The sequence below is a fragment of the Oryx dammah genome, unplaced genomic scaffold (assembly GCF_014754425.2).
Source record: "Oryx dammah isolate SB20612 unplaced genomic scaffold, SCBI_Odam_1.1 HiC_scaffold_12, whole genome shotgun sequence".
Lineage (NCBI taxonomy): Eukaryota > Metazoa > Chordata > Mammalia > Artiodactyla > Bovidae > Oryx > Oryx dammah.
The window spans coordinates 40,395,432-40,408,769 of record NW_024070196.1 but is presented as its reverse complement, the minus strand read 5'-3'; the positions used below and the strand labels follow the sequence as shown (position 1 = coordinate 40,408,769).

The 13,338-nt window shown below is 38.7% G+C and overlaps 1 protein-coding gene across 1 annotated transcript in view; it reads right to left on the bottom strand.

Annotated features, from left to right (window-relative positions):
• Positions 1–3,413: 3,413 nt before the first annotated feature.
• Positions 3,414–13,338, bottom strand: part of GASK1B (golgi associated kinase 1B) — a 69,201-nt gene continuing 59,276 nt past the window's right edge. The window contains exons 4-5 of the mRNA XM_040251607.1: positions 11,038–11,264; positions 3,414–7,368 (exon numbers count right to left, since the gene is read on the bottom strand). Of these exons, the coding sequence (XP_040107541.1) occupies positions 7,161–7,368; positions 11,038–11,264 (435 nt within the window). The 3' untranslated portion in view covers positions 3,414–7,160. The remainder of the gene's footprint in view (positions 7,369–11,037; positions 11,265–13,338) is intronic.

Genomic DNA, 13,338 nt, shown 5'->3' with positions numbered 1-13,338 from the left:
AGCAGAGAGATGAAGGAGGAAAAACAAAGACCTCAGGAATGCAGAAGCTATAATTGATGGCAGGCAGGAAATCCATGCACACAAAGCAATAAGGCACCTGTGAGAGGCAGAAGCTAGAAGGTAAACTGTAAGAAGATTAACAATGTGAGCACGATGATACATATTTCAGAAGTTAGTTCATGAAGGAATGAAGTAGGGGAAGAGCATGGACATCTTCATCTGTCATTGGAAAAAAATCATGATATGTTTTCTAAACTTGGCTTAGAAAAAGACCTAAATCAGAGTTTTTTCTGTTGGTTGCAAGCATCAGAAAAACAATCAACCCAGATTAAGTTGAAGCAAAAAGGTGAATCAATGAAAGATACTGAGCCATTTCAAGGAAAGAATTGGAAGGCATCTCCAGGGCAACAAAGGCAGCAGAAGCAACAGGACCGTGGGCACAACTACCTCTGTTGTCAGGTCGTGAAGAAGAAAGTCTGACTAAGGTCTCCAGAATGTTGCCCGTTAGTACTTTAGTCCTGTTTTTTCTCTTTTCCAGCTCTAAAATTCTGAGGCACATTCTCCTAGTCAGTCAGGCGTTCAATTCTGAACCAATCAATGATGACAGCCAACGAAGCTAAATAAAGAGACGTTGTTTGCCCAGTGGAAATCACACATACATCCCTGAACCTCTCAAATAGGGTCTGGGGGCCTTGACAGAGGGCAAGTGACACACTGGGTTGGAGGTCCCCAGAAGAAGAGGATAGGTGGATAGACAAAAAAAAATGATGTAGGTTGTATTTGCTTCAAATATAATCAAAGTCACCATTTGTTTAATAGCTCTCACCATCCACTGTAGTTACCTGTGTTATTCATCAGATAGTTCATTACCCGATTCTCAAACTGCTTTGTCTGATGACTTGTAACTGAAAGTAACAGCCCTTCAGAACGTCCCTTCACTCAGGCACAGCAATGGAAACATCCAGGCTGCTCCATCTGCTTGATTCTCCAGTTTTAATGAAAAGCAAAGCCTTCCTGCCAAGCCGGGATGGACATTTGCCAGTAGAAACCGAACTTAGCAGCTTCCAGCTATGGAGATTTGAAGGTACTTTGTTCCTGTGACACTACTTGGTCTGTTACATTGATATTCTAACCTTTTCTTAGATTTCCCACGTGATTATGCTCTGCCCTTTGGCTGGAAGTGCACCCTGGCCCAACAGTTTCTTTCTAATGCACTTCATTTCTCTTTCTCCTCACCTGCTAACAAGGAAACACCTGCCACATGTCTGATCTTCTGTCAAGGTAGGGGAGGAGGTTCATAGGACTATTTGGGTCCTGAGGAGAGGATGCCTTCTTTACAGACCAGTCTTCATGTCAAAGGACACAGATACTAGCCCCAGAGACAGAAGAAGGTAAAGCACTTTTACCTCCACTCAATCCAAACATCAGTTTGCCCTGATGTTTAATTTATCATACTGCTACCAAGTCCAAGCTCACTCTGCTCACTGCACGACAGGCCAACAAATCCAAAAGATGAAGCATTGAGGCAAGAAATACAAAGTCAGTAGACTGAGAAGATGGCAGACTAGTGTCTCAAAACAACCATCTTATTGGGGTCTGGATTCCAGGTTCTTTTATAAAACAAAGATGGGGTAGGTGAGGAGGAAAAGTAAAAAGGTCATTAATTTTGCAAATATCTCCTGGAATGGCCAGCCTCAGGGAAGGGGTGTTAATTCCTTCCTTCCACAGGTGGACAGGGTACTGAACAAAACATTTTGGTTTAACGTTCAGGCAGAGGGGTAAAGGTTCCCTGAGGCAGGCCATTATGTATAAACAGTATCCTTTTAATGAACAAAAGAAATGGGAAGCAAAGGTTAAAGTAAGAGAAACAGATGCAGCATGGAGTCAGTTTTTCACTCTAATAATATGCTCCCAGATATATTTTTCACCTAAAATTTGTGTTGATGAGCCCAAGATGTCTCGTCCTCATGATTTTCATGTTGCTTATTTCTAGATCCCTTCCCCCAAACCATCAAACCTCTTGGGAATCTGATTAATGCCATAAAACATGGCAACCCATGAGGGATTGGACAATCTTTATGAATGTGAGAAGACAAAAGAAAATTAAATGTTTCCCTTCTATGGTGGGGCGGGAGGGTACTTTTTAATCAATGGACTAAAACAGTAGTTCTAAACCTTAAAGTGATAGCTTTGCCTCTCAGGGGACAGTTTGCAATATCTGGAGATATTCTTGGTTGTCACAACTTGGAGGCCTGTTACTACTAGCATCTGGTAAATAGTCTAGGGCCAACATCAACATTTAATTAGGAATCTAAGTCCTTAATTAGGAACTTCCTACTTTGGATGCCACCATGTCACTCCTGTTTAAATATATTCTCTCTGCTTGCAACTAACAATAAAGTAAGACGGAAATGACACAAATAGTACTGCCATAATTGTCAGTGAAACTCTCAGGAAAGTCCTATATTTTCACTGTCACTTGATACCTGATTAAGAGAGAAGACTGACTCTCTCCTAGAAGATGCTATACATTTTTCAAAATTCTCTTATGAAAGACCTAAACTTTGCAAGTTTAACTGTAAAGTATTCTCACCAAGTTAGAGAGAATATGTGAACTGCAGTTTATTTTTTAAAGTATTATATGGTCAAAAAATAACAATGACTTCAAATTTTAGTACTCCTGAGGGCCTGAAATGAGGATATAGAACAAGATCTCTTGTGCTCCTAAACAGAAGTTGAGCCAATAACATAGAGTACTTTATGAGCCAGATAATGTCTGGTGTCCTGGAGCTAAAGAAAATGTTGGCACATCTTGCAAAATCACAGCTGTTTCAGTCTCATTTAGTGACTGGCCACACTCCCTGCAGCCCAGTTTGCCTTTTGAAATATAGCTCAGCTAGCTATTCTGCAGCATGACAAAAAGGCCCCTGACAAGGAAGGGTTTTTTTAATCTCTTTGTCTCAAAAGCTTTAAAAATCTTGACAAACATTGCTAAGAAACACACATTACTTTTTAAGAAGATGCATAGAGATTTCTTAATGCATGCAAAATTATGTATGTTTTTACCAACAAATAAAATGTACTTTGGAGACATGAGGATAAAAAAGATAAGAAGAAAAACAAAATGTTGAACTAATTTAACTATATGCAATGCTAGTATAAGAAAGGATTTCTGTGACTTCCCTCATGTACAATGTGCATTTTTAGACTGCAAAACAAAGTCTGCCTGTAACCCATCTGAGTCAGACCTTTCAAGTAGATAATCAACTAACAATTCTTAATCAATTAAAGGATGGAATGAAAATAAACTTAAGCTGTTGATCAAATGGTAGCATTCAGTTTTTTAAATTATGTGACTCTGTTTTGAAAGTTGCTAAAATTTCCAAATTTTAAAATCATGACGCTCAAGTAAATATAATTACAAGACTCTACAGTCAAAAGTTTATTAAACCAAAATCTTCAAAAAGGTAAAACCGCAACTCTTATGCAAATATAAAATGAACAGATCCAAAGATTTTATTAAAATAATTAATAACAAGGAAACTAGTAAGAAGACAGTACGATTTCAAGAGTGTTTCTAAAGCTAAATATTTACAGGCAAACGTTAGGATAAGATTGTTGGACAAATTAAAAAACAAAAACAAAAAACTGGTTAATGTCCAACAGGGTAATAATTTGTAAAGCCATAAAGGTAGGATTGTTTTATCCACCAGACAGAAATTATTTGTATCTCCCTGGGGTAAAAATCTACAAGTTAACCTCTGCCCTAGAGCATTGTTAAATAGTCCATTCAATACAAAATCAAGTCCAGCATTGCACTGAAAAAATACTTGGGGCTATTTCCAAGTGTCCAATACCTTTTGTGACAAGTCAAATCATCTTTCATTCATGAAAGTTCCTGATTCTTGATAACATTATTTATTCTTTAGAGAAATGCCTTCATCATCTTTATGTGACTTATGTATCAATACCATTTCCATATCATATTTTCAGGCTAGTGCTCTAATGTGCCTTATTTAATCTGTACTGAGATAAACATTAGAATTTCATAAGACAATGTATAAATGAACCTACATTTAGGTTATTTTATTTCAGTCACTGGATATAATTTACCATATATCTAAAAGCACAATGGTATAAACAGGATATTACAGAAGTTTAGAGATTATAAATATTTTGAGCATAAGTCTAAGACATTTTCTATTTTAATAAGTTTCCCAGGTGCCTAATAAATTTAATAAATTTGAGTGCTACCAAGGAAGCCTTAAATATAATGGTAAGACTCACATCAAGCAAAGAAAACCCCAAATTAGTATCTTCTTATAATTTATGATATCTGTTAAGTAATTTGCATACCACCTAAAAGAGTGCTAAACGTACACCAAGGGAAGGCATAATATCATTATTAATGATATCAAATATATGCATACACAAACACAGTCTAGTATAATTCTCGATTATTCAATTGTTTCTTTTATCATGGATAAAGGTAGCAAACACTCCCCTAGAATTCACTTCTTAAAAGCAGTTCACCTATAAAACAAGATAAAAAAAAAAAACAACAAAAACACTGACAAAATAAAAAACACACATTTTTAATTTTTAACATTTTTATGACATATTTTTAAGATACGTTTATTTTCATAATATCAGTTTAAAAAATAATCACACAAGAATAAGCTTCTGTATGTCTGCCTACATAAACTGCTCTATTTTAAATTTATCAAATTATAAATAAACCCCATAATGTGCAATGTGAACCAAACTGCAGCATAATGAGTACATTTGAAAGGCGGAGTATTCTCATTGTTTCAGTAACAGAAGAGTTTACTTATTAGAATGAAAAGCCTGGCCTCAAGTCTTCCATCATTCAAAAATAATATAGCATGAATTATCCACTGATTCTAAAACAACATATACTGTTAAAAAGCAAAGGTGACTAAATTAAACATGTGTTCCTGGACCTGCATTTCAGAAAAACTGGGGGCAAATAAACAATGAGACCCACCAGCGGGAGGACCAAGTTGCCCAGAAGGGGTATAGATTAAGATGCAAAATCAAAGCCACTTCTGAGGAACCTGGGATTTCCAGCACCAGTATCACAAAGTTGGACAAGATGGTATATTCCATGAAAGGCATATTAAAATGCAAATATGCCACCTAGATAAGACAAGGTATAAGGCAACTTGACAAAGAGTTATTTTAATGTAGAGTTAGCATCTCCAGACTTCTGTTAGGCCAATTTCTCATTAATATGCTGATTCGTGAGACACAAAGTGATCTTAAAAAGACCAAATACAGCAGGTAGCAGTGGAGACTCAGCAGAGTCCACATGTACTTAGAAAGTATGGGGCAGAGGGTGGGAGAGGCACACTCAGGGCTATGGAGGGAACGCTGAAGACAGCATGGTCTGAAGGCCAGCTCTCTAAGGGTCAGCTGAGAAGTGAGGGTGCTAACAAGTAGGGCTTGAATGTAAGCGTAGAAAAGTTATAATTAGAAGATCAAATGATTCCCTTTTCCTTTGTCTACGTTTTCTTATAATCTACATGTTATTATGTCACTTTGCCTCAAACGTTTGTATAAATTAAAATCTATAGATAGGTTAGCCTTTATCATACTGTCTTTAGTAGTTCTAATCTTCAGTGATTCTGAGCGACCCTTATTAGAACACAGAAAATGGGATGCACTTTAGGAATAACATGCAGAACTGAGAAAACAGAGGATAGAGTGCATTATAAATATTCTTGTTATTTTTTTAAACTGAAAGAAGTCAGTATAGTAGCTTCTTAATAAGAAGTGAGGGGGGAGGGTCATAGCAATTTGTTCAAGATTTCAAATCTCTATGTGAACACCTATCAAACACCATGATGTAGATGCCTCCAAGGACATGTGGTGCAGTGGTAAAGAACCCACCTGCCAAGCAGGAGACATGCGCTCGATCGCTAGGTCAGGAAGATCCTTTGGAGAAGGAAATGGCAACCCACTCCACTATTATTGCCTGGGAAATTCCATGCACAGAGGAGCCTGGAGGGCTACAGTCTATGGGGTCACAGAGTCGAACACGACTTAGTGACTAAGCAACAGAGTTCAGAGAGAATTGTCTGAGGTTAAATATCCTCCAATTTCCTGTTTCTAGTCATGTGATTTCACTTGAGGAGAACTGACCAGAGTTGGTTTTAACTTATTTTGTTCCTATTTTTCATATTGGAATAAGTCAAACTATATATTCAAACACACTCTGGTCCTATTGTCAATATCTGGACAATATCAATTAATTCTGTTTAAATAAAATTACAAAGAAAAAGCTTGAAGAAATCCACTATTATTTATGAAATAAGCAGAAATTATAGCCTATCCTTAGTAAAAATGACAAAAAATGTAAAAAGAGCATCCACCTAACCAAAAGACATTCAATAAGCATAGTTTCACATATGCAACTTTATACCTAAAAATTGAATTGTTAAGCCACCAGACATAAGTTGGACTAAAACAAAGAGTAAAACTACCTAATGTATAAACTGTCAGATGTAGGTTTCTATACTGATGACACAATGTTAATACATTTCCAAAAGGGAATGGAAAATGTTATTCTTGTGTTGAGATCACAAAGCTGGCTGATCATTTTTAGATACAATAGAATATACACTGAAGGTTTTACAGTGTAAAATAAACCAACATTTCTCCTTAGAATTACTATAGAGTCTGAAGTTTCTGAAGGTTATACACCTACATATTCCAGTGTAGGGTTGCCTCTGGGTAGTGTTGAAACTACTGTCTGTTCTAACAATCAACAACAGAAAGATGTCCAGAATTGTTCCCATTAGTATTTAGTCAGACCAGCAAATGGCATCAAACCTGATTTATTAAAGGAATCACCACTTCTGGTTCATACTATCCTATTAACCGATGTGACATGCTTTAACACAACTAACTGGGATCTAAATTGCAACCATTCTGTGCTCAGATGTTGAGACTCCAGGTCATGATGTTAAAGGAAAATGTAAACAGATACATCTTAGCAGTATATTTGCAAAAGCTTTTAAAGACTGCTATTGTGCTCAGGTTCATCATATTTACTAGATTAAATTCATTTACTTTGTGTATTCATCTCCACTGCCTCATCTCTAAAAGGACTGGACCGCTACCCAGAAGACCTTTTGTTATTCATTCATAGGTAACACTTTGGCCCCGTGTGCGTTGATGTAGGTGAGCAGGATTTTGGCTCTCTGTTCTATTACATCAATTAGCTTTTCGATGCCCTGTCTACCTCCCTGACTCTCCCAGTAAACTTTATCAAGAAACAGAGACTGAAGGAGTTTCTGCCGTAAGTGTTGGCTCTTCAAAACAGAAACTGCAGATTCGGGAAACCTGAAAAGAGAAAAAGATATTTCATTCTTCGTAATTGCTTAGAAATATTATGCCCTGCCCAGTGGTTCGGCCAGTCATTAATCTGGTATAAATCATACTATCAGATAATGCCTTGAGGATAAAAACATTTCTGTCAGTGTCTAGCTTACATTTCTCAATAATTATGTACTAGAAGAACAGATTTCAAAGGAACTGAGTTTTCTATACCACTGAGACCTTGACATACCGATGTCTTACTTAAGATCATTATATGTAGGCAAAGAGAGAGACAGAATTAGCAAGAATTCTGATAATCTGGAAAAGTACTTTCCTCAAATTTAAACTATATTGCACCCATAAGGGGAGAAGGCAGTTGCACCCCACTCCAGTACTCCTGCCTGGAAAATCCCATGAATGGAGAAGCCTGGTAGGCTGCTGTCCATGCTAAGGGTCGGACACAACGGAGCGACTTCCCTTTCACTTTTCACTTTCATGCATTGGAGAAGGAAATGGCAACCCACTCCAGTGTTCTTGCCTGGAGAATCCCAAGGACGGGGGAGCCTGGTGGGCTGCCATCTATGGGGTTGCACAGAGTCGGACACGACTGAAGTGACTTAGCAGCCAGTACTCTTGCCTGGAAAATCCCATGGACGGAGGAGCCTGGTAGGCTTCAGTCCTTGGGGTCGCTAAGAGTCAGACACAACTGAGCGACTTTACTTTTACGCATTGGAGAAGGAAATGGCAACCCACTCCAGTGGTCTTGCCTGGAGAATCCCAGGGACGGGGTAGCCTGGTGGGCTGCCGTCTGTGGGGTTGCACGGAGTTGGACACGACTGAAGTGACTTAGCAGCAACAGCAGCAGCACCCATAAGGAACCATTTTAATCTGTTGAGTAGAATCCTATCCTCTTAAGTGTCAGCATGAGATTATATGCAAGGAAATATGAGAAGCAAAAAAATGCTGACAATTTCAGTAAATTACTCTTCCTGAAGCAGAGTTGCATGAATGAACTTAATGAGAAATTATACAAAATACATGTAGTGTAAAGAAAGAAGTCACACCAAAATGCCCAATTAAAGACTGAAATGCCTTTTATTCAGATAATACTTAAGAAATTCTAAGAATCTGGAACTGTTATATTAAACCAGAATATTAATTTATTTTCAAATAAATTTAGCAAAACTCAAGTTTGAGGGCCAGGGCACTCCACAACGAAGCACCTCTCTAGAAAACCTGAGGTCAATTTAGAGGGATCCTTGCTGACTTACCTAAAGAAGGGCATATGATTCCTGCTCTTCATTTAGAAAGAATAAAGGCAGGGATACAGCACATACATTATCTAAAGGATTTAGTAAAATTTCTGGTTCAAAATTATAAGCAACATTTTGCTGAATCTCCAAGTTGGCCTCTCTCCCAGCTTTCATTAAAATGCTGATGAAAGTACAGTACAAATACTGGGGTTTAAGAGTAAATCTAGTAGTTCCTTAAAAACTAAAGCAGAATATATATTTGGTCCAAGAGTACAGTTTGCCAAGAGCTTCAGTCCTTTAAGCATCTTTTCCAAATGTCAATGGATCAAGCTGGGGATGGCACTGAGGGGGCATGAATAGTGCAGTCCATATGTTCCAGCATTTCTGGTGCTGCAGAGAGACCAAAGGCCAAGGAGCTGGACGTGCTTAACGAGTCTGAGTAAGTGTGGAATTAAATAATGTTAATCAGATGCTCTGAGCACCCCAAAGACATGTCTTTTATAGTTTAGTAACCATAGTATTAATTAAGCATTTTTGCTATAGGAAGTATTAATAATCCATGATTTATTAATTCTCTGGCCCTTGAACTAACTTAGCTGTGGCAGAAAGTACAAGATGAAACCACTACATTCATGGATCTCTTTAGTGTCTAATCCTTGCATAAAGGAAAATCAAAAAAATTACCTGACTCTGCGCTATGCTGCTTAATGGAAATATTCTATGCATAAATATGGGTTAGTGAAATCTTCATTTTTGCCTCTGAATGTGGAAATTACATATTCAAAGAAGATTTAACTTTAAACCCATTACTCCTTATAATGCAGTTAAGGTTAAATCTCCTTTGAAAGTATAAGTAAAATGTTACTCATATTTTTATGAATGTACGAGAGAGATGGATTCTCCAGGCACTATTAATTCTAAGAGGAAATTCAGGGATTTAAGAAGACTCCATAATATCAACTCAGTAAGTGATGCCACTGGTATGTAAATTTTCCTGCACATAAAATTTCCTCAGCTCAGACACTTAGCAGACACTTATATTTTACCTTCCATCCACAGAGATGTAAGGAATGGGTATTAACAGAGAAAGTCATGGCAAAAACTCATGAAAATGGATGTCTTGAAACTCATTAACTCTAGCATTGGAAATACATAAAATTCCCCATTACCTAATTCATGGTGCTAGGAAGAATTATTAAAATATGCTTTAGAGTTTTGTTAACAATAGAAACAGTAACAGCAGAAATGCCACAAGTTACTGCAGAAAAATGGACTTGGGGTTGGTGGACCTGGGTCCTACTCTCAATTTTAGACATGCTCAATGTGTCCCCAGCAATCACTCAGCTTCACAAGACTGATGGACTGTTTCACTAGAGCACCCTTCTATTTTCAAGTCTCAGGTACACACCTCAGTTTCTTAGTGACCCTGATTTCTAAGGTTGAAAGACAATGAACGGCACTTCCCTGGTGGTGCAGTGGATAGGAATCCACCTGCCAATACAGGGGACGCAGGTTTGATCACTGATCCAGGAAGATTCCACATGTACATGGGCAAGTCCATGTACCACAACTACTGACTCCATACTCTACACCCTGAGAGCCACAACTACTGAGCCTGTGCTCCACAACAAATAACCCTCATTTACCATAACTAGAGAGAGGCCGCACGCATCAATGGAGACCCAACGCAACCAAAAGTTAATTAATTGATTAAGAAAAAAGAAAGAAAGACAATGAATGGGTGCTTATGAAGGGGAGTAGCTTCAGTCCCCATGTTTGGGGGCGAATATCTCAGACTCTACAGTGAGGTCCCTGCCACTATGGAATGTCTCCGTTTCCTTTATTTCCAAATACTTCTTGAGTGTAAGCTCAAGATACTTGTCCCTATAATCTATGTCTACAGAAGGATTTCCAAATGCTCAGAAACCCTCTTACCTGAATTGAACTGCCATTATTCTTGGCTACTGTGTTCTACTCAGCAGGTTGCCTCTAACTTCCCATGTGTTCATCAAAGTCACTGAGTTTATTCTGCCCTGGGACATCCTGCCTTATCAGTATTTGAATGTCTGTTGGTTCCCCCATCTGCACCCTGGTAATGGAGCCCCTGTGACTTGCTCACCTCCACCAGGCTAGTTCCTACTCCAGAGATGCCTGCATGCTTCCAACCTCATCCCACCTGGATTTGCACACTGAGGGCAAAGCAATATGATGCCTGTGAAATGCATCAGGACCTCTGTAGGTTGCAGAGGTCAGTTACCTTGAAACCTGGCTGCACCTTTTTTTCTACTTCTCTTGGGTTTGGTTCCCTTCTCTGGGCCTCCATTCCCAGATTCTCTTTAAGGGTTAAATTGATCAGACATAGGATGAGTCTTCTCAAACCTTACTACGTATTCAATAGAAATGCAATGTCCTGCAGATGTTACTACATCAGGAAACTTACTCTCTGATGCCTTCTAAGAGTTTGAAGTTCAAGTTATCTTCACTTCTGTCAAAGAAACCCTTGTTATCTATAAAAACCAAGTGTCTTGGGTCCTGCTTTCGCTGGACAATGTGGGCTAGAACCACAGTATCCTGGTTGTCGCATTTTGAACTCCGTCCGCTCTGTACACAGGTATCTTCCTTCCGAGGTCGGAACCCACAGCAATTTGTATCCAGGCGGTTATAAATCTGAAAGGGAAAACAAAAACAAAATCCAAGATGCTGAGTAAAAACAAAACTTGGGAAAGTTAGAAGATGTCCAAAGAACAAGTACTTTCTAAGTGGCTCACTTGCCAGAATTTAATTGGGGCCAGGTTTGTTTAATTAACTGTCAGAATAAGCCCTAATTTCATATCCTTCTGACCCAGCTCCATTAACAGCTCCACAGGCAGATCATCCCAACTAAGCATCTCCACCCTTCACATTCAGAGTTCCCACTGACATCATATGTCGACGCGTGCCCAGAAGAATCTCTGATGCTACTTGGGACAGAAGATACAAATCACTGTACTTGGATACATCCAGAAAATCTGGGTTATCTCAGTGGCTCTAAAAGTTTACTGCATTCCCTAACTCTCTCTGGATTTCAGTATTACAGTATAAAACTTGAAGTTACTGAGAATAAACCTATGGAAAAGATGTGATATCCAATAATGATAGCCAAGAACATGCCACATGGGGAGCCCACAGTTAGATTCTAAATGAATGAGCAGAACACTTTGGCTTAGTGAGGTTTATTGTGGGAGTAGAGCGACCACCTTATAGAGGGCAGACATTAAAGGAAAGGAAGAATTGGGTTACTTCCATGTCTTTTTGGCGAGGGAAAAAATAATATTTATTAATCATGGTAAGTTAAAGACTAGGCTAAGGAGTTAGATAAATATAAACTCAAATCTCTTCTTTGCAGCTCTGCAAACTTGTATAGCTCCCTTTACGTTACTGAGTCTCAATTTAATTATTTATATATCGGGAATCATACTATTATCCTTGTACTTTTGGTGGGTTAAGGACACAAAAGTGTCTGGATACACTCCAGCCTGACCCAGGCATCTAGAAGATACTTAAAAATTGAAAACTGTCATTACTGTTGTTGAGACACACCTGTACACACTGTGTGAAATGACTGACCACAAAACAAGCTTCTGAAACAAAAGGTAGTTTCTCCATTTCGGTGAAGGAAAACTGAGCCTCAGAGAGATTGAATATTGTACTCTGCATAAAATTTTAGTAGATAGCAAAGTTAAGATTCAGACACAGTTGTGTTTGTCTTCAAAATGCACATTTCCCCCTAAAACACCACATTGAATAGTTTGTCTAGTCAAAGATTATACGTATGCTCAAGATTCAAAAGATGGCTTGACACAGATTGTCCTTTTTTTTTTTTTAATTATTTGGCAGTACCACCCAGCACATGGGATCTTAATTCCCCTACCAGGTATTAAACCTGTGTCTCCTGCATTGAAGCACAGAGTCTTAACTACTGGACCACTAGGGAAGTCCCCAGGCTGTCATTTCTATTCTTTTGTCATTTTAAGTCTTTTATTCTTTTATTTACTAAACTCCCATCTTTTCTCTTCCTCCTGTTTTTTTGCAGATCTTATAGGGCTGGTCACTCTAGGTAGTCAGTTGCTAAGACAGAAATGCAGAAAGAGTAGTACCAAAATTGAGCCTACGTTGCAAAAATCCTGCCTTTATTCATCCAACAAATGTTTATGTAATATCTTCTACCACTCAGCAGTGGGCCAGGCACTGAGGCAAATGTCACCCAGGGCCTGCACCCCGCCCAAACCAGCACTACTTCCAGAGGGAAATGAATCAGTCTAGTTTTGCCTCACTAACACAGCAAACTCACTACCAGACAAATGACCCTCCTCTCTGTTTTCTGCAGGTAAGTGGACTTTGCACCAAAAAGCATACTTTGGGAAGCAGTGGTTTTAAGAGAAGTTAGCATAAGCCAATTTTCTATGAAGTTTATATAAAAACAGTCACATGGAATCAGGTGTTCCATGAGCCACCAGCCTCTTGGACAGCTCAGAGGGTACGGTGCTGATCGAGAAACAGTCTACAGATCAGAGGACCTTGGCAGAACTAGCTTCAGGCAAGCTGATCCATGGGGTCATGAGCCTAACCAGGGGTTTATCCAAAAATGTCACACAGGCTGTCTCTAGGGCACATAAGCTCCCAGGGCTGGTTGAATGTTTCCGAAAGGTGAGCAAGAGAGCCCCAACCACATCACTGTAGGTTAAATGGGAAAAAAAGCATA